Source organism: Dermochelys coriacea, chromosome 3 (genome assembly GCF_009764565.3).
Source record: "Dermochelys coriacea isolate rDerCor1 chromosome 3, rDerCor1.pri.v4, whole genome shotgun sequence".
Taxonomy (NCBI): Eukaryota; Metazoa; Chordata; order Testudines; family Dermochelyidae; genus Dermochelys; species Dermochelys coriacea.
The window spans coordinates 105,398,620-105,420,548 of NC_050070.1; the positions used below are offsets into that span (position 1 = coordinate 105,398,620).

The 21,929-nt window shown below is 42.6% G+C and overlaps 1 protein-coding gene across 20 annotated transcripts in view; it reads right to left on the minus strand.

The window, feature by feature from the left end:
- MAP7 (microtubule associated protein 7) overlaps nucleotides 1-21,929 on the minus strand; it is a 207,221-nt gene that overhangs the window by 65,046 nt on the left and 120,246 nt on the right. For 10 of the 20 annotated variants that reach the window (XM_043511050.1, XM_043511054.1, XM_043511049.1 and 7 more), the window contains exon 3: nucleotides 19,406-19,483. In XM_043511050.1, the coding sequence (XP_043366985.1) occupies nucleotides 19,406-19,483 (78 nt within the window). Of the gene's footprint in view, nucleotides 1-19,405; nucleotides 19,493-21,929 lie in introns of all 20 variants that reach the window. The other 10 variants (XM_038396139.2, XM_038396138.2, XM_038396134.2 and 7 more) reach the window with 1 other exon arrangement.

Genomic DNA, 21,929 nt, shown 5'->3' on the forward strand with positions numbered 1-21,929 from the left:
TTCTTAAAGATCTTAAATCTGCATAATCACATGCGAGTGTTATATCAAGTTCTCTCTCACACACACATACACACACAAATGGTATTCAGGCATATTTTAAAGAAAAATGCACACTCATCCAATGGATAGTGGCACTGTTCCAGTCAATTGGTTAGAAACAACGCTCTGGTTTATAAAAGTTCAATGATATTAATTGCATAAATGTGGAGTGTGGAAAAATGCTGGCCGAAACATCGCAAAATGAAAATATTTAATAAAAAACAGAAAAGACACAGCAGATGACAGAGCCAACCAAGATGATTATTTATAAAGTAAGCAAAAATAATGAGATCATGTAACACTTTGTTGGAGTGTCCAGAGCTGTTATTCACCGGCTCAGTGAGAGAGACTTCCTGGTGCTAAACTGGGTGTCAATTCCCTGACACTAGTCTGTTAGCCACCCCTACAATCTCCTCTGGCAGGGCCGTCCTTAGGATTTATGGGGCTCTATGAAGTATTATTAAACTGGTGCCCCTATGCCTAATGGCAGCCCGGGCTTGCATGTGTATTTTAGGTAAGGGTGGTCTTTTGAAGGACTTATTTAAAAAACTATATATCTGAAGATCCAAGCATTTAAGGCTAAAGATGAATTCTCAGATTGTGCATCTAAAAAAGTATGCAAGGATTTTTTAGAAATGAGATTTTATAATCTTCAGCAACACACTGATGAAATATTTTTAAAGCAAATTTTAAACTAAGGTCCTGTAGACTAACATGTTCTGAGTAAATATAACAGTAATGGACAACTGTTTTTGTCAGCAAATTCAGAAACTGACAGTATATATCTGGGGGTTGGCAAATGCCTGTTAAATGGGCTTCATTACCCCTTGAATGGCTCTTTAGCAGTTTCAATGTTGTTCTAATAGGTCTGGCAGGCTAGAAGGACTTTTTCACTTTTAAGTACTAGATCCCCTCCAGAGGAGGGCTCACCAGGCTGCAGCAGCCAGCTGTGGTGGAAGCCTGCAGAAAAGTTCAGAACAGGGATAGGAAGAGGCGGCTGGGTGGACAGTAAGACCCAGGGATGCGTATGCTGCATATGTCCTCTACCAGCCCTTACTTTGCCTGGAAGGTAATACTTGATGTATCCCAGTCCCTGAGCCACTCTAAAACATCCCCCTGTACTGCCTAGCCCTTGTCACAGGACACTCACAGTAACAATCATGTCCACTATTCCCAAGGGAACACTACACACACAGCTTGATTGGTACATCTCACGATCAGGTCCTTTATAACACCACAGTACGGAATGTGATACAGCATGGCCAGAGGGCAGCAGGAGAGTGTTAGAAGGGAGCCTTATTCCCTGTAGAGGGAAGAAAGTTTGCTATAGATTAATTAAAGCCCCTGAAGCCAATTAAAGCCCCTGAAGCCAGTCTCTTGATAAAACCCCCCTGCTTCAATCAGACAAGGGAAGGAGTTGAAGCAGAGTGGATTCGTGTTGGAGCAGAAAGCAGTTTGGAGGAGAGTTTGGAGAAGTGCTGCGGTGGGCTAAGAAGACCAAGACCCTAGGTAAAGGGACACCTGGTTTGTGCAGAGGGAAGTCAGGAAGCCCCACAAGCTGAAGGGCAGGAGAGGGAAGTAGCCCAGGGGAAGGAACCACTAGTTCAAGTGGTTTACCGCTATCCTTAGGGCCCCTGGGCTGGGACCTGGAGTAGATGGCATGCCTGGGTCCCTCCCTCTCCACTCCCCTCCTCTAGAACACTAGTTGGGCAGTTAATACCCCAGTTCAGGGGTGAGAAACGGTGCCCTGAACCCTCCCCAAGAAGAGAAAGTGCGAGACCCATCGAAGTAGTGCTAGCAATTTGCCACACGTGGTATGAGAAGTGGGATCTACGTGCTGGGGACTTAAACCAGGGGTTAGCCAAAACCCTCCCATCCCTAAGATGGACGATGTGGTCAAGGCCCTAAAACAAGCCACTGCAGCCCAGCAGGAGACTACCCGGGTCCAAGCAACAGCCCAACAGGAGGCGACTCGGATACAGCAGGAGACTAATAGTCTGTTGATGAGTCAGGCTGCCCAGGACCGAGCCCTGCTGCAAGAGCTGATGAACCAGATGAAGGCCCTTATGAAGCTGAACCGCAACTGCGATGGGACCCGGACCATACGGACCAGCCACTGCCTACAGAAAATGACACAGGAGGATGATGTGGAGGCGTACCTCCTGGATTTTGAAAAAGCAGCCCTGTGGGAGGCCTGGCCCCAAGATCAATGGTCTGGTATCCTCGCCCCGTTCCTGTATGGGGAGGCCCAGAAGGTCTACTGTGATATGGCCATGGAGACTGCAGCAGATTACCCTCAGCTGAAGGCAGAGATCCCGGCCAGAACTGGAGTAATGAAGGCGTTGCGAGTCCAGAGGTTCCATGAGTGGCAGTATACAGACAAGACATCACGATCGCAATTATTTGACCTGATCCACCTGACCTGGAAATGGCTGCACCCTGAGGCCCTCAGCTCTAAGATGATGGAGCTCCTGGTACTTGACGGGTATCTGAGGGGGCTGCCACAAGGCCTCTGGGCTTGGGTTGGCCAGAATGACCCCTCCACCTATGATAAGTTGGTCTTCCTCGTGGAAAGACAGCTGGCAGCCCACAAACTGTTCCAGACCCTAGGGGGTGAGACAGGGCAAACCAGGAAGCCAGTCTCAAACCCAAGGCCCCAGATTCTCGAGAACTCCAGGAGAACCATAACTGGGAGGAAAGACACTGAGGAATGGCCCAAGGCCAAGAAGGGACCTGGGGGTTTGGGAAGAGAGGGCTGGGGGGGCTGGCCAAATAGTCCCAGGCAGAGGACGGCAACCAGAATAAGGGGGCAGTGTTACAAGTGTGGGGAATTGGGGCATATAGCAGCCCAATGCCCCAACAGGGAAAAGCCTATGCAATGTAATCTGGGGGATCACAGGGAGCAATGTGGCCTAATCGGTCTGGTAGGGATCGCAATAACCTCGCATGGGTATACAACATCAGTAAAAATGAATGGAATCGAAACCATAGCATTAGTAGATTCTGGGAGTGCTGTCATGCTGGTCTGAGGGAAGTTGGTGGGGCAACACCAACTAACCCGAGCCAAAAACACAGGGGTAATGTGCGTTCATGGCACCGTAAATTTCTACCCCACAATCCTGGTATGGATTGAGATCCAGGGGAATACTACCAGGGTGACTGCAGAGGTGGTCCCCAGGCTCCCCTACCCTGTCTTAATTGGTAAGACAGGGATTGAGAGCTTACTACCCAATAGAGCCAGGAGAGGATAGCAACCCCAGGGCAGAGACGGAGGCACCGACAGATAATCTCACCACAATGTTTGCTGAATTTGCCTCAGAGTTATTCTCATCTCCCAGAAAACCCCGGAAGTCTAGGCAGGAAAGGAGGGTAGATAAAAGATTAGGGACAAGGATTCTAGCAGAGAACCAGAAAACCTCCCTTGTTGGTAGGTGAACCTGTTCAGGAGGCCAGGAGATCATTCAGGCCAGTGAGGACTCAGAGGCGGTTCCTAGCCCAAGTATAGGCAACCCAGGGGGCGGAGTAGAAACAGGCCCCCTGGAATTATGTCAGATTGGTACTGCACATGAGAATTTCGGGCAGGACCAAGCCAATGACCCGCTATATGCGCATGTGAGGGAGGAAGTAGTGGAAGTAAATGGCATACCTGTGGAAGGAAAGGCCATATTATGTGCTCACACGTGATCTGTTGTACAGGATAGTGCAAATACAAGGGGAAGAAGTAAAGCAACTCTTAGTCCCACGGAAACACACAAGGGCAGTACTAGAGTTAGCTCACAGTTATCTATTTGGGGGACATCTAGGAGTAGACAAGACACTGGAAAGAGTCCTAAGAAGGTTTTATTGGCCAGGAATACGTGCAGAGGTCCAGCGCTATTGTGCCTCCTGCCCTGAATGCCAGTTGCATAGCCCTGACCTCACTTGCGGGCCCCATTAGTACCTTTGCCTATTATTGAAGTCCCTTTCGAGAGGATAGCAATGGACATAGTGGGCCCATTGGAAAGATCAGCATGGGGCCACCGAAACATACTAGTCATCTTTGACTATGCCACGTGGTATCCAGAAGCCATTCCTTAAGAAACCCCACATCCAAGGCAATAGCAAAAGAACTACTCCAGGTTATTGCCAGAGTGGGCATCTCAAAGGAGATCCTGACAGACCAAGGAACCCCATTCATATCAAAATTAATGAAAGACTTATGTACCCTACTCCACATCCAGGCCATACAGACCTCTGTCTACCATACACAAACAGATGGACTGGTCGAGCAGTTTAACCGTACTCTTAAAAGTATGATCAGGAAGTTGGTAGCACAGGATGGAAAAGACTGGGATACCCTTCTACCATATCTAATGTTTGCTATACGGGAAGTCCCCCAGGTGTCTACTGATTTCTCTCCCTTTGAACTACTATACAGATGCCACCCACGCGGAATATTAGATATTGCCAAGGAAGATTGGGAAGAACAACACAACCCAGGAAAGAATGTCATTGAGCATGTGACACAGATGAGAGAGCGAATAACTTGAGTAACCCCTATAGTACGAGAACGTTTGGAAAAAGCACAGAGGCCCAGCGGACATATTACAACCTTCTGGGGAAAGTTTTGAGATTCCAGCTGGGGGAACGGGTAATGGTGCTAGTACCGAGAGCAGAAAGCAAGCTCCTAGCCAGCTGGCATGGACCATATGCGATAGTGGAAGCCATTGGGGAGGTGGACTATAAGGTCAGACAACCAGACAGCTGAAGACCAGAGCAAATCTACCACATCAACTTACTGAAGCCCTGACGTGACCAACAGATGTGCCTGGTCATTCGGGGAGCTCCACCCCAAACAGACGACCCACAGGGGCAGATGAAGATATTTTCTGAGTTAACTCCAGAGCAACAAACAGAGTTCATTTGATATGATCCAACTGAACGAGGACATGTTCTGTACACAGCCGGGCCGTAGGATACTGGTCCAGCATCATATTGTCACCAGTCCCAGAATAAGGGTGACGATAAGACCGTACCGAATATCGGAAGCTAAAAGGGAAGAAATTAGGACAGAAGAGAAGATGATGCTGGAACTTGAGGTTATTGAAGAATCCCACAGCCAGTGGTCCAGCCCTATCGTCTTAGTCCCCAAGCCTGATGGCACCCTGAGGTTTTGCAACGACTTCCGGAAGTTGAATGAAGTATCCTAATTCGATGCCTATCCGATACCATGCATTGACGAGCTAGTTGATCAGTTAGGCAAGGCCCGATACCTGACTACTCTAGACCTGACCAAAGGATATTGGCAAATTCCCCTGGCCGAGAATGCTAAGGAAAAGACCGCCTTCTCTACACCTGATGGCCTGTTCCAATACACTGTCCCCCCTTTTGGACTCCATGGGGCCCCTGCAACATTCCAACGACTTATGGACAAATTGCTGCGACCTCAGGCCAAGTATGCCACTGCCTATCTAGACGACAGTCATCCATAGACCTGACTGGGAAACGCACCTCGAAAAAGTAGAAGTGGTGCTAGACGCCTTGCGGAAGGCCGGCCTCACTGCCAACCCTCTCAAATGTGTGATAGGACTAGCTGAGGCCAGATACCTCAGGTATATAGTAGGGAGAGATTTGGTGAAACCCCAATGGAACAAAGTGGAGGCAATACACAGTTGGCCTCGACCAGTCTGCAAAAAGCAGGTCAGACCATTTCTAGGGATAGTAGGATACTATCGGAGATTCATCCCTCATTTCACCACAAGAGCAGGGCCATTGACAGATTTGATAAAGGCTCGAGGCCCCGAGATAGTAAAGTGGACTGATGTGACAGAAGGAGCATTTACAGATTTAAGGACAGCCCTTTGCTGCCATCCAGTACTCATAGCCCCAGACTTCGAGAAGGAATTCATCCTACAAACAGATGCCTCGGATGTAGGGCTAGGAGTTGTCCTTTCGCAGATGGTAGGGAAGGAGGAACACCCGATCTTGTACCTCAGCCGGAAACTCCTCCCCAGGGAACAAAAGTATGCCGTCGTTGAAAAGGAATGTCTGGCGGTAAGATGGGCTTTGGAGACTCTCCGCTATTACCTACTGGGGCGGCGGGTTTACCCTCGTGACAGACCATACACCACTCCAGTGGATGCACAGAAACAAGGAAAAGAACGCAAGAGTGACTAGGTGATTCCTATCCCTGCAGCCCTTTCATTTCCAGGTACAGCATAGGGCCGAAAGCCAACACAGCAATGCTGATGGCCTATCACGACAGCACTGCCTCTTGTCCCAAGGAGACCAATCTCATGGTGTTGAGTGGGGAAGGGGGATGAGGGGATATGTGATACAGCATTGCCAGAGGGCAGCAGGAGAGTGTTAGAAGGGAGTCTTATTCCCTGTAGAGGGAAGAAAGTTTGCTATAGATTAATTAGAGCACCTGAAGCCAATTAGAGCACCTGAAACTCTCCCCCCCCCCGCTTCAATCAGACAAGGGAAGGAGTTGAAGCAGAGTGGATTGGTGTTGAAGCAGAGAGCAGTTTGGAGGGAAGCAGAGGAGAGTTTGGAGAAGTGCTGCGGTGGGCAAAGACGACCAAGACCCTAGGTAAATGGATACCTGGTTTGTGCAGAGGGAGGTCAGGAAGCCCCACAAGCTGAAGGGCAGGAGAGGGAAGTAGCCCAGGGGAAGGAACCGCTAGTTCAAGTGGTTTACCACTATCCCTAGGGCCCCTGGGCTGGGACCCAGAGTAGAGGGCGGGCCCAGGTCCCTCCCTCTCCACTCCTCTCCTCTAGGGCACTAGTTGGGCAGTTAATACCCCAGTTCAGGGGCGAGAAACGTTGCCCTGAACCCTCCCCAAGAAGAGAAAGTAAGAGACCCATCAAAGTAGTGCCAGTAATTTGCCACAGGAGATATAGGAAAACAACCATATGTTTATCATCAAAGGTTAAGATCCAAGAGATACTGAGTCAGGATAATGGAAACAAATGATTACATATAAAACCAAAGTATAACGTTTCTTAGAGGCTAAATGTAACAGGCTAAAATATGTGTCCAAAGCAGTTTCTCACCTAAAGCTTCCTTGCAGTATTTGTAGCCAGGCCCACTTGGGATACTGTTTTCATGAATATAATTGCACTACCTGTTTACTTCCTGGAGTACAGGATGACACGGTTATAGTCCAATAAACCTCTGAAGAGCACCCCCAAATATAGTTCTTTTCCCTCTGCTGGTCTCTTCCTGTTCAAATGTACATTTAGCTCAGACTGGTGATGGCAGCCCATTGTGAAACAATACAATACTTAATTTACATGTCAGTCAGCTCAATGGACAAACACCCCTGGTCTGAGAGAAAACCTGCCTCTGCTGGTGACTCATATCTTGATACAGACTCTCAGGATGCGTTTTCACTATAAACACAACTTTTTAAATATCATCAGAACATACATTTCACAATGATATTAATGACCATCGTGACACCAGCTTTCATTTGATACCTTACAAGACACTATTTGTGTATAAATACTATGATAGTGGTGTGTGAGGTGTAGTGAGTTTGTCAGGAGCTGCTGATGCAGAGTAACGAACCCTTTGCCAGTTGGCACCAATGGGTCTCTGCAGCACAGATCATGTCAAATGAAAGCTTTAAAGTCTATACACAATCTACAAGTGATGCAAGATGAAGCCTGCCAAAATGACAGTGGGAGTAAGAGAGAGAGGATAAAGGAAGTACAGCATGGAGATTTTACAATTATTTTACATCTGTCTGCATGAAGAGAGAATACCAGTCTAAAAGTGACAGTGTGGCCAAAATACAAAGTGACACAATATACCAAGTCACATGTAAAAAAACCCCAAAGCATTCATACTTTTATCCATGATTTTCTTTCTTTGAATCAGCCTGGCATATTGGATGTTTTGTTTCATAACATCACTGCTGTAGTGATTAGCTGAGACCACGTGCATGTAATCTAGTACGCTTTCAACATGTTAGAAAGAAACTACCCAACTGTAAACAATGAAAGGCTACATCATGCATTTGTGTCACATGCAGAACTCTCACTGAACTCAGCTCAATGCTAGCGGGTGGATCCATGCGAACAGATACCAAGATTTGACCATCAAGGAGTAGCAGGAAGACAGATATTTGTGGTTATGCCAAATGTATGCTAGATGTTTTACAGACAGTAAGCGGGGCCGCCCAGAGGGGGGTGGACAAGTGGGGCAATTTGCCCCAGGCCCCGCAGACAGGGTGGGGGCAATTTCGGTGGCAATTCGGCGGCGGGTCTTTCAGTCCCTCTCTTCCATGTTGATGGCACTTCGGCAGCAGCCCCATCGCTCCGCTTCACTCTTCTGTGGCATTTTGGCAGCGGGTCCTCCTGTCCTCTTCTTTCTTCGGTGGCACAACTTGGGTTTTTCTTTTTTTTTCTTCGCCGCTTGGGGCAGCAAAACTAACTTTTTTATGGAAGGGCCCCCAAAATTGCTTTGCCCCAGGCCCCCTGAATCCCCTGTACGGCACTGACAGTACAATGAAAAAATCCCTGCCCCAAAGGTCAGATATGATCAAATTTAATTTTTTTCTTATATGTGGTTTAAGAAGATAAACTGAGTACTTTTATTGGAAGTACTTTTATTGCATTGCATTAAGTACATAAAATAACCCAATTACTAATCAGAAAGGGGTGGTGTTTGTTACCTAAAGGACTGTCAGACTTTCATTCTGATTGCAGTAGCACATATAGAGCTGGGCATTATACCTCAAGGAAGACTATAGTTGTCACAATAAGGTACAGTACAGAACTACCAAAATGCTTGAAACTCAGAGATGGAAAAGACTTATTAGAGCCTTAAATCCCATTGAAAGGACAGAATATTATCCCCTGATAAAGAACATTTAAGATGCTAAACTGATACCTCACTTAATCTTAGCAGAGGAGAGTGAACAAGACGACTGATTGAAGGTGACCTCCTGTAATTCAAGTTGCTAAAAATATAAAGGCAATTGATAAATCATATACAAACTTCTAATATTGTTCCTTGGTTTATTAAACTAGGAAATAATTTACCTTGTGGAAGAAAGTTCTAAATTCCACTTTAAAAACCATTGAAAGCCACAGGGACTGAATCCACAGAGACTTTCTAAAATTAATTTAAACTTTTAGCTCTAGGAAAAAGGTTTTGTTTTTCTTTTCTTCAGCAACAATAATACTGTGGAGCATAATGCCATGGTAGTAATAAAATCCCAATTCCAGTTTGCAGAAGAGCTAAACATGTTACATAAAACATTATGCAACTTCCAATAGGAGAGAAGTTAGACATCTCTTTGCTCGGGTTCATAGGATACAAGTAACAGCTCATCTAGGTTTTGCATTGAGAAATGCTGCCTGTTTGCCAGCACAGAAGTTATTGCTTTGTTGTAATGTAACACACAAATATCAACATTCAACGACTGTGGTTCAACAGGCAGCTTCTAAATAATAATACTGATGGACACACATACAGAAGAAAGCAAAATGCCTCTTCCAATTCACTTGTAAACTCAAAAACAATGTTTCAGGAAAGAATACACAATACACTCATTCATTATTGGGCTCTTCATTTGGGAATAAAGCAATTCCACATCAATTTATAAAATGCCACATCAAAAAAGCATTGTTGTATGTCACGCTCAAAATGAAACATTCCTCAACACAAAGCAATTTAAAATGTCATTTCAGGAACACATGTTCATTTGTCAGCAGCTGGGAAGCCAGAGTTTAGAAACAGTAGAGGAAAACACTTGCTTGTGCCCCATTCTGGAAAAAATAGGAGGGATGGAGTTAACATCCCTGCTCCCATGCAAATAAATTGCAGAGATGGAAATCTCATGGATGACAAACACACACAGATCAATCTCAGATTGTCTTCCGTCTCCAGCCACTTACCTGGGCACACACACCATCTGGTGACCAGTTTATGAGTAGGTTTAGGAGATGTCACAAATTTACTGTCTGTCTAGATTTTCCTCCAAGCAGAAGCAGAAGCTTTGGGGGGGCCTGAACCAAAGCATCTGAAGCAAAAATTCAGTTTAGTTCAAATCAAAACAGAAAACAAGAAAAAAATTCAATTCTGAAACACCGCCACATGGTGTTTCCCAGCTCCGCAGCTATGAGCCTGGAAGCCATGAGAACATCACCTGAAGCCAGGGTTCTCAGGGCTTCTAGGCTCACAGCTGTGTAGCCAAGCCCCACCTACAGTCAGGGCTCCTAAGGCTTCCCAACTACCTGTCGCGGAGCTGAATGCCTGGAAGTCCAGAGAGCCATAGCCGGAGCTGGATCCCCTAGGGCTGTCTGGACTGCCAGGTTCCTAGCTCCACGGCAGGGTGTCTGGAAACCCTGGAAGCCCAGGCATGGCGGGTCTGCCCCAGAACTGTGGACCATGGAATCAGTGAGGTCTCCAGGAGCTCATCAGGAATCCCTGCAGGGTTCCCATGGGTCGAACATTTCAGGCTCATCAAATCAGTATTTCACTGGAAAATTTTGGATCAGCTCTACTCCTGGATCCAGAATGCTAGAAGGAGAAAGACAGTCAAGCTGCAAGACTAAAATGCTTACAGTCTAGTGAAACTACAGATCTTGGTTTTCCTCAGTCATCTATATTCAGTCAGATTCTGACTGACAACATCTATCTAAGCAATTACATGACGATGATCACTCCAGCATCCGAGCACTTGGAACACTTGCAATAGAAGAAGGAGTTCTTGAAAGCCTAGTGTATCCACCAGAATTTGGCAGGATCCAAAAGGACCACCCTCTTGCATAACATAAACATCAGCAAAATCACAGTTGGCACTTTTTTGTCAATGCCAGGTTGGACTATTACGGTTACACACTCCCCCTAGGGCAGACCAAAAAAACTCCATCTCTCGGAAACTCCAGCTGTACAGCATGAAAGCAGTCATCTTAAAAAAAAAAAAAAGAGTCCTTAATTGACAAGAATCTAAGAACAAGGAATTACCATAAGTTGTATCTAGCCAATCTTCCATTTGGTCCAGTATCCTGACTCTCTCAGTTATTCAGAGAAAGGTCAAGAAGTATTATAGTGCACAATTATAGAACAAGCTGCCCATAAGTTTTTTTCCCCCTAAATTAGCAGTTGGCTTATGATCAGATGCAGGAGGATTTACAAGTGTTTAGTTTTTTAGATTCTCATCCAAAGCGTGGATGTTCTCAACACCCATTTAAACACTCAGCGTTATTTGAATCCTATGAATTTTTTGTCCTCAGTACTATCTTACAAATTCCACGTGCTGATTTATGTATAATGTAATAAAGTATGTTTTTATTGGTTTCAACCCTGTTGTCTTTCACTTTCATTGAATGTCTTCTTGTTCTTTTTCCTTCCAATTTGCAGCCTGGAAGGAGTATTTTCCATCTTAATATATAGGCTGAGAATGCAAGTGCTTGCACACTCTTAACTATAGTGTTTCTATTGAAATGCTAAATTATCTGATGATGTTGCGGAGTCACACTGGACTCTTTTCAGACACCAAGCGCACAAAGCATTTCTTCAGCATTTAAAGTGCTTTTGGAAAAGTTGAGTAGAACATGTAAAAAAGCAATTCACAGCAGCTGATACATGGATTCTGTTTGGGAAAGCCAGGCTTTTCTTCTCTTCAGCAACATGAAGGAGTGTGCGTTTGACCCATATTTCTAAAATTTAGTGACCAGAATGGCATTAGGTCAACCTGAGGCTGTTCTAGGGCCTTCTGCTGGATACCTAGAATCAAACTGATGAAAATGTATGCTTTGTTCAGAGTTTGAAAAGTTAGGTTCAGCTCTATATCACACAATATAGGTGCTGAAAGTGCAGTTCTACTCTGAACATTGCATGTATATTAAAAATGACGTCATGGGTGGGCTTTCACAATGATTGTGACTTAATGACTTCCAGATGAATTTTGCCCATTTTGCAAGTTTAAAAGATGGGATTTCCAACTGCCACAACTGCAGACTCGATCTGGGATCTGAGAGTCAGTCAGTTTTCCGTCTGATTTGTGCATCCTCACCATAAATAAATAATTCTGCCCTCTGTTACATTTGTGGCAAATCCCATTGTGTTCTATGCAGAAGTAAATACAATTACTTAGGTGTGAATGAGGGCAGAATTTGGCCTTGAACCTGTAATTTAGTGATCCTGTCCATGATACATAAGGCAGGCAGAACCCAGTTGACTTTCCCATAGGATTGGAATACAACAGCTAACCAGAGTAAGCTGTAATAATTTTGTATATTTCTCTCTCTCTCGAGTTGTCTCTCTCACTGTCCCAGCTGGTGCAAGCCTAGGAAATCGCTGGCTCTAAGGAGTGGTAGACAGCATTTCATGTCATTTTCTATGTGCACCTTGATAGCTGATGGATGAATGGCACTGCTGCTAAAAGTCCCATTCCAAACTCCTTAACTGAAAGATCATTGGCCATAATATTGGGCTTTGAAAATTCAGGTGGAATTCTGTAAAATGGAAAATTTTCACGATGTAACCAGAGTGCAGAAGACACTTCCATCTCAGAAAGACAAATCTTGCATAATCCAGCAAATATACAGCATTTTGAGGTCACTGTCAACTTGAAAAATCATATTCCTATCTGAAAATCTGTACCTACTATTGTTACAAGCAACACGTAAAGATTACTATAACAAAGAATGGAGAAATGCAATCTTTTTTCAGTTTACTTTGTGCATTGATTTCATTTATTTTGATTTGACATAAGAACACAAAAAGAAGCCTATCTAATGCCTATATGTGCCTTGCCCAACAATTAAAATCATAATCCATGCAAAACAACAACAAAAAATAGCAACACTTTGTGTAATGTTCCAATACTGCCAACCCCAAGCATTCAAAAACCATGAGTCAAGCCCCAAAAATGATGAATGGCTGAAAAATCCTAACATTGTTAAAATAACAATAAAATGGGTGTTTTTATTTGCCTTCTGGTGTTTGAGGCATCAGCATGACCTTGGGGTACATTTTTAGGCTTTTCTCTGTAGCCAAAAGAGCTAGAAACACTTTTTTTTTTTAAACGAAAGCTGAGATTCTCCTCTTATTGGACAGCTTTAAGAAGAATACAAGATTTTGTGAGACTCGCAATAAAAGCATGAGTTGGCAAAAACCCTGTTTCACTTTTACTGTTTTCTTGACAGGCTGCAGCACATCTTGGCTCCAGCACCAGCATGAGGCCAAAAGCTCATACTCTGCCCTTGGGGCAGCTCACTTGCATGCACAACTCTAGGCCTTACAAGTGGACATTTACCAGTCACAGCAGCAGCAAAGCAAACTGAAAAGGCCAGAGACAGAAAAACACACAAGAGAAGATAGGAGCTGGAGGAATGGACTTGAGCACATTTAGGGGTACTCCTTTTGGGCCAGCCCACTCTAATTTGCTGGAAAGACCATTCTGAAAATTATCAGGGAAGCAAGAAAAACAACGAATGACTTTGTCAGCTGATGATCTGGACCAGCATGTGTTCCCCCTTCCCCCAGTTTTTGAGATTCTCAATGCTTTTGTACAGACTAAAGTGTTTTCTTTTCCAGTGTTTGAAATTATAATTAAGCCTCACATTAATATTAGTTGATCATTGTAATACAGGAACAGCTGTCAGAAAAAATTTGTTCTGTTGTATGTGCCATAGGACCTGATTTTCCTCTTACCCCAGTTTTACTCAGGTGATTTCAATGCAGGTACTCTTAATTTACACCAGGCTCAGAGGAGAATCAGACTTAGAGTTTGTCTAAGCTACTGCCTAATTAATCCTCTCACTTGTGCAGCCTGGGAATGGATTTCTAGTTCCAGTTTTTGAGATTCTAAATGAGCCCTTGCCATATTTGATAACCGACCATGATGAAAACAGATAGGTCAATGTTATGTTAAGCAGGGGAAGGGGAAAAGATTCATTGTGTTACCAAAATGCGAGGCTAAAATTTTACAATACAAAATAACTTTGAAAGTAGTTTTGATGTTATCTTGAATGGCGATTTTTCCCTCACTGTATCAAAACAAGGCTGTGATGTTCTTTAAACTGTACAAGCAATTGAATATTTTTGAAACATATGTACTGTTTTAATACTCCACAGAAACTCTCTTACAACTTGTTCTTCTCCTGTTTTTTTTCTTGAGTTTCTTCCTAAGCTGGGGGCCTGTCTCTAACTTCCCTCTTGACAAAAGAAATCAGTAGTGTGGCCAAGGATGTATAGACTGGATTTTGACTTTTCTTATGAAAGAAAAAACTTTACAGGCTGGCATTGTTATTGAGGAAAGAATGAAGACTCTGTTATGTCAACACCTCTGAGAGCGATTGCCTAGACAGAAATCCAAAAATAGGAGCTGAATGGAGAATGCAGAAGCTTGACAGATGACTATTCTATCCCAAATAGGTTCTTACACCACACTCATCACTGTAGTATACACCTTCCAGAAGTGCATTAAGCAACGTGACTAACATCTGTCATGTGTTTGTTCTCTCCTCCTCTGTCTGGAGGGAGAAAAGTGTGCAGTGGAGTGTCTTGTTTGCTTGTCTGCTATTTAATACATGTGTTGCTATGTATTTATGTTATAGAAAGCAAGGTTACAGAAATGTGTCTTGCGCTTAGGCCAGAAGGTGGTGAGGTTTGTGAAGGTCCTTAGTTCCTGTGGGAGTTCATTCCACAATCTCAGATTGGCCCCGAGAAAGTTCTGTTGCCCGCACAGACGAGTTTAACCCTTATTGTACAGAGTTCCCATGTGCCAGGGGAGCATATCCACCATGGTCTTCATATCTCAGAGCTTTAGGCAGTATTTTGGATATCTTGAGCTCAAGGCCTGGAAAACCTTGAAGGTAAGAACCGAGACCTTGAACTTGATTTGAAATTCTGATGGGCTTGAAGTAGCCCGTGTTGCTGAGGAGACACGCTTCAGCCAACTAGAGATGGATCCATCTAATTGTTCTTGCTTTCTTCCTTTGTCTTTGTCCCTTTTTTATTTTGCCGTCATTCTGTATGCCATAACTTAAGAACATAAGCTTGGGCATACTGGCTCACATCAATGGTCCATCTAGCCCAGTATCCTTTCTCTGATAGTGGCCAGAGCAGATGCTTCTGGAAGTTGGAGGTTTAGGGACATACGGAGCATGGGGTTGCATCCCTGAACATTTTAGCTAATAGCCATTGATGGACCTATCCTCCATGAATTTATCTAATTATTTTTGAACTCATTTATAATGTCGGTCTTCACAACATCCCATGGCAACAAGTTCCACATGTGTTGTGTGAAGAAGTATTTCCTTTCCTGTTTGTTTAAAGCCTGCTGTCTATTAATTTAATCAGGTGACTCCTAGTTCTTGTGTTATGAGAAGTAGTAAATAACACTTCCTTATTTACTTTCTCCACACCAGTCATGATTTTATAGACCTCTATCATATCCCCCCTTAGTCATCTCTTTTCTAAGATGAACAGCCCCACTCCTTTTAATTGCTCTTCTGATTAAAGTTGTTCCATACCCCTAATCATGTTCATTACCCCTCTCTGTAACTTTTCCAATTCTAATATTTTTTTTTATTTTTATTTATTTTATTTTTTTTGAGATGGAGCAACCAGAACTGCCTGCAGTATTCCAGGTGTGGGTTTATAATGGATTTATATAGCAGCTACGATATTTTCTGTTTTATTATCTCTTTCCTAATAGTTCCTAACATTCTGTTAGCTCTTTTAACTGCTGCTACACATTTTGAGTGGATGTTTTCAGAGAACTATCCACAATGACTCCAAGATCTCTCTCTTGAGTGGTAACAGCTAATTTAGAACCCATCATTTTGCATGTATAGTTGGAATTATGTTTTCCAATATGCATTACTTTGCACGTATCAATATTGCATTTCATCTGCCATTTTGTTGCCCCGTCACCCAGTTTAGCGAGATACCTTTGTAAATCTCCAGAGTCATCTTTGGACTTAACTATTTTAAGAAATTTATCATCTGCAAATGGGTTGTCACCTCACTATTCACCCCTTTTTCTAGGTCATTTATGAATATGTTGAACAGCACTGGTCCCAGTACAGAACATTGGAGGACCCTGCTATTTACCTCTCTCCATTGTGAAAACTGTTTATTTATTCCTACTCTGTTTCCTCTCTCTTAACCAGTCGCTGATCCATAAAACGACTTCCCTCTCATCCCATAACTGCTTAGTATGTTTAACAGCCTTTGATAAGGGACCTAGTAAAAGGCTTTCTGAAAATCCGAATACACTATATGTCTGTTGATTCCCTCAAAGAATTCTAACTGAATTTGATAAGGCATGATTTCCCTTTACAAAAACTGAGTTGACTCTTCCCCAACAGATCATGTTTATCTTTGTCTAATAATTTTGTTCTTTGCTATAGTTTCAACCAATCTTCCCGGTACTGAAGTTAGGTTTACTGGCCAAAATGAACAGTTGCAATTATGCTTACTAGTTTAAAAGAAGGAGAGTTACTCTAATTAAATTCTGAAAGGATTATAGAATTATGTTTTCCATCCCTCTTACTAAGCAAAAAATCAAAATCTTTGCATCCAAATGAGCAGTGCTTTAGCTGACTTTAGCTAAACTTTAGCTCAAAGTCAACTAAAGGCCACATTGACACACGAAACTCTTTTTTTCCTCCCCTTTAGCTACTGAAAAGATGGCATATTCTGATTTAGTGTGTTGTTTTATAAAGGGTATATTCAACAGTACACAGAGGCAGATCAGAGTTCTCATGCTCTGTTTGTGTCACCGAAGGCATATCTCACAACACAGAGAGAACCAACAAGAGCAGCAGCAGTTGTGGTTCTATATTCACAAAAGTAAAATATATTTCTCCAGTAGAAACACAGTTATGAAGTGTCAGCAGCTGGAGCCATATCCCAGCATCCTGCACACTGGCCATCTACCAACCTTACGGTTCTGCCTGCAGACCTTCAAGAGCGGCTGCAGAGTAATTTAGGTTTAATTTACCAAATGTAACCAACAACAAGGACCAAGTAATTAGGAATGCATTGCTTAGTCAGATGCTGAGGTGACATTTGACCACAGAGAGGATGAGACTCTTGCCAAACTCTTGATGTGTAAATTCTCCTGGATATATATGGGCATGCTTCTAGGAAGTCTCTCCATAAAAGAGAGAAACAGGAAGAAACCCAAAGTTAGTGAACAGAAGGCAGCTAACATGTTAAGGTGATCCACCTGGTCCTAACACTTAGGGATACATCAGGGAAAACACCTTCTATGTTCAGCAGGTAGAGAAGCACCATCAAACTGTTGCTTCAGATGCTGCGATTGTAGCTATTGTTCCCTTTCTCTTTTACTGTGTCATTATCATCACTGATGTCATGATATCCTATGGCAGCAGCCTGGAGGGAGTGGGCTTATTTACACAGCTCCACTCCTGTGACTGTCTGGGTAAAACCAATAGGTCACATTCAGCAATGCTTACATTAACAGTAGGGTACTGTTTGGAGATGAAACCTTGTATCGTAGAGCGCGTCTACCATTTCTAGCTCTAAGTGGACACATACCCTTACTGTGTGCCTGCTATACCTGCTGCTGCTGCAGAGGCTGTGTGCGCGGAATTGAGTATATCCTTTCTTGGCTAAACTCTCTCTGTTTTTTTTGACTCTGCTGTAAACTGGTGTTTGCTATGAAGGGTTTTTTTGTGTGTGTCCTGCCTGGCCTAAATTCCAACATAGCTCCCTGCAGTCCCCTTTTGTCTAACGCTAAGCTGAGAAAAATCCTGGCTCTTAATTTCATTTGGATTTTCATTTGCTAGGCCCAATCCTGAGCATCTGCAACTCCTGAGCATCTGTGAAGATAATGGGTGCTCAGTGCTGCTCAAGATCAAGGCTTTTTTACAAAAAAGGGAGCATGTCAGAGGTCAGCAGGGTACCAAACTACACATGTGCAATTTCCAAAAAAGTACAGACTGCATTTAATCTGCTGCACAGATGCAGTTGCAATGCAATGGATGAATAACTGAGACTTGTCTCTTGTACCTGCATTTGATGCCTCAGACAATGGAGTGTGTGGTGTGTAACAGTTTATCTATTTACCCTGACATGAACATACCAGAGACCTAAGTTTTCAGACATTACACCAAAACCCCCAGAAAATGAATGACACACTGCCATTCAAGAATTCACGACCACATTTGAATTTGAATTGACTTCTCAATTTTTTTCTATGCATAAATGAGAAAGATAAGCAACTTCTTTTTGTGCAGTGCAAAATTCTCTGGAATGAAATGGCAAAACATTTTGCCACTTTTGCATGGACCTAAAAATTTATTCTTATTTTTTTCTAAACTTTTAAATTTCACAGCTATCACTCAGTTTCATTTAGCAGAGAAAAAAACATGAAATGCAGAAACGTACAGGAAAAATTATCCACTGAGAACACTGACAACAGGCTGCTTTAAAAAATGGGTCAGTACATGCAACTTATTAGCCATACAAATCTTTGTTAATCTTTTTACCTTTATGATATATGAATGGGCCAAATTCAGCTCTCATTTACACAGTGTAAATATGGAGTAACACCATCAAGAATAGTGTTCTAAATGAGAGCCAAATTTGGGCCAATATGCAATGCGTGAAATTCACACCAGCACAAGGCCTGTGCATGACTTAAGCTCCATTTTGATGACTTCAGTGGTGTGACTTTATCCTAAAAGAAATTAGGAATGATTTTTTTTTTAAAAAAAGTGTGATTTATTATTAGAAATCGTGTATAAGAAAAATATAAAGATTATAGCCTGTAATTTGTTTTGTTATCCTACATCAAGATAAAAAATAGCTGCTTGTAAATTAACCTTGGCATAAATATTTATCTTGATAGTCTGGTTATGAGTATTGTGTATGCACACACCATTACTTTAATGGCATGAACAGATGCAATCAATACACTAAGCAGAAAAAAAAGAATCTGATCAAGTAAAAATAAAAATAAAAAACAAATCTAATATTCAATCTATACGTTGACATAATTTGCTATCATGTTTTATGTACAACTCAGGATTGTGTTCAACGTATTAGGAAAAATTCTGCTCTAAGTCTGGAGAACCTCCACAGAAGAAATTGGTGGAGCTATTTTCACTTATACTGATGTAAATGGGAGCAGAATTTGGCCCATTTAGTTCAATACTCTAAAGAGCTTTAAGACACATGTAACAGGACCAGTAATAGCAAATACCAGAATATGTATGAACACCAGGTCTACCCTCAAGATGTAATGAGATGTCTAAAAGAACAATACTGCATATTTAATTACATGATTTTTCCTTATGCTGCTAGGGATAAGCATATTACACTATTAGGTACTTCTACCCAAAGAAAATCCTGAAAATGATAGCTGCTAAATAACGTTATATGTCTCACCTAACTGCTTTTCCCGTTCCTCTCTCCGTATCCTTGCAAGCCGTTGTCTGTCATCAACTTTTAGTACAGGTGGATGGTCTACAACAACTAATAAACAAAAAATCAGAAAGAGAGATTAAGATTTTATATTAGAAAATGCAAGTTTACTAGAACAGCAACCACTATCTATAATGGAAGCGATAATGGCAGTCTCAAACATATAAAATCCAGTGTCTCCAGAAATTCCTCATATTAAACGAAGACTATCTATTTAGTATAAGTGTGAACCCATTCTAATTATACCAAGGTGAAAAGAACCAACATAAATGCTCACTGAAAAATCTAGGGTAAAGTGGCAACCCTGATCCCGCTCGCAAGGTTGCCTGTTCTTGCAATAACAGAGCTAGATATATTTTTTAGATCTTTATAATGTAGAGACTTTAAAAATCACTTTGGAGTCAACTTTGATTCTTTTTTTGTGTGGGTACAGTTTGGGGAAAAAAACAATCAACTTATCTCGTGGATGAAATACAGTAAGATGCTATTAAGTAATGGCAACATTTCTGGAATTTTAAAAAATGATGGCAGATTCAGCAGAGCTTAACTTTAACCACATAAGTAATATCATAGCATGCTTAAAAATAAACACAAACTTAAGTGCTTTCCTGAATCAATGCCTACATTGGCCTATAAGCTATCTGTTCTATGTTAGAAAAGTAAAAACCAATCATACATTATGTATTTTGATTTTTTTTTTGCTGAAGCTGACAGCAATAGTGCAATATCTCATTGATGTTGCATTAAATTTCCAATAAGACACTGAAACCCCTCCTTGATGCATAACCACAGAGTATGCTCACTGTACAGTACATAGACCATGAAATGGTAATTGCTTTGAAAAAGCCATTTCTTTGAGGACTGTTGAGAAGTGCAGTACATGAAAAACCAAGTCAGATCTTGACAAAGTAATGCACAGAATTTATGTCCCCCACAGATTTCTTTGCTTCCCCACAGAAAAATGACGGGGAAGCAAAGGGAAGCCACAAGAGTGGTCATGCAACCCTCCCCAGCAGTATGTTTTGGGTGCCAAGGGCAGCCGGCAGAGAGGTAAATTACTGTGGGGCAGGGAGCAGGACTGGGAAAGACCTGGCTTGTGGCTCCTACCCTGCGCTGAGCTCAGTTGGTAGTCACAACTGAGCTGGGGAGGACGGGACTTCCTCTTACCCTGCATGGCATCCAGGGCTGGGTCAGACCCATGCCGAGTTCCGCTCTTCCCTACTGCAGGAAGCTCTGCAAACCTCCTCCACCTGCTTTCTGCACTCATCACTCCTCAGCTGCAGGGGGAGGGATCCCTGTACAAGGAGCTGCTCCAATATCTGCCCAACCCCCATGCATCCCTCATACCCAGGTCCTCCCGCCGAGCCTCATCCCCCATATTCAGAACCACCCTGATGAGCCCCATTTCCTCTGTACCTGGACCACCCCGACAAGCCATCTGCACCCGGATCCCCACCCCACCGAGCCGCAACCACTTGCACCTGAATCCCCACCCCACTCAGTCCCATTCCCACAGCAGCTGGACCGCCCACTGAGGGTACTTTGTCAGGGGAGATGTGGGACACTCTGCTTTGCCACTATTCTTTATTTGTTCTTTAGATAAATGAGTTCGGTCTTCAGGGTTGTTAATTTGACACTCCTCACAAGTACTGAAAAGTTTACTAAAAAAAACAAAAACAACAGAAAAACAGAATGATAGAAAAGATTTTTGGGTATAATAAACAGTCAGTTATTTTGATACTGGGAAGAATTAGACCCCAGTTTTTACAGTTTTCATATTAAAACAAAGAATGGGGCTGGGACTGTGTCTTCATCATGAAAAGAGACTAGCACACTCTGGATGTGACTGGAATCTAAATAATAATGCAAGCAAGGTAACTATTAATACAGACACTATTGTGCTTTTAGAATCTCAAACGCAACAATTTTCAAGTAAAGCAAGTGGCACTCAATTTATACATGCAGTTGTGCAACGTGAGTGCACATATACTTGATATACACAATCATATCAAGGCTGTGTGAGCACAAGTAAGTCTGTGCTAGCTAATGTCTGCATCTGACTGCACACCTTACTTTGAAAATCTGGTTTTATAATATCCAAAGCCATGGTCCAATAGAAAAGAACACTTTCGCTGAATAAAATTGAGGCAAAACTAACATATTTGTGGAAAATAAATGTTGGAGTGAGGTTGAGATGTTTAAAAACTGATTTATGATGGCTATTTGAGTTACAGTAAATAAATAATTTAGATATAATCATCTGACTTGATGCTGGTGCACTAGAACGACAGATCCTTGCCATCTTGGCTAAATAAATTGTTACTCCCTAGTTTAAGTTTAATTATTTTAAAAATGTTATCAGTGAACAATGATCTGATGATGTAATACCAATCTGAATAGTGGTTAGAGATTACAGTCCTGATTCAATGAGTTACACTAATGTAAGACTAGAATACCAGTGGCAAATCAAACTCAATGTTGGTAGAAT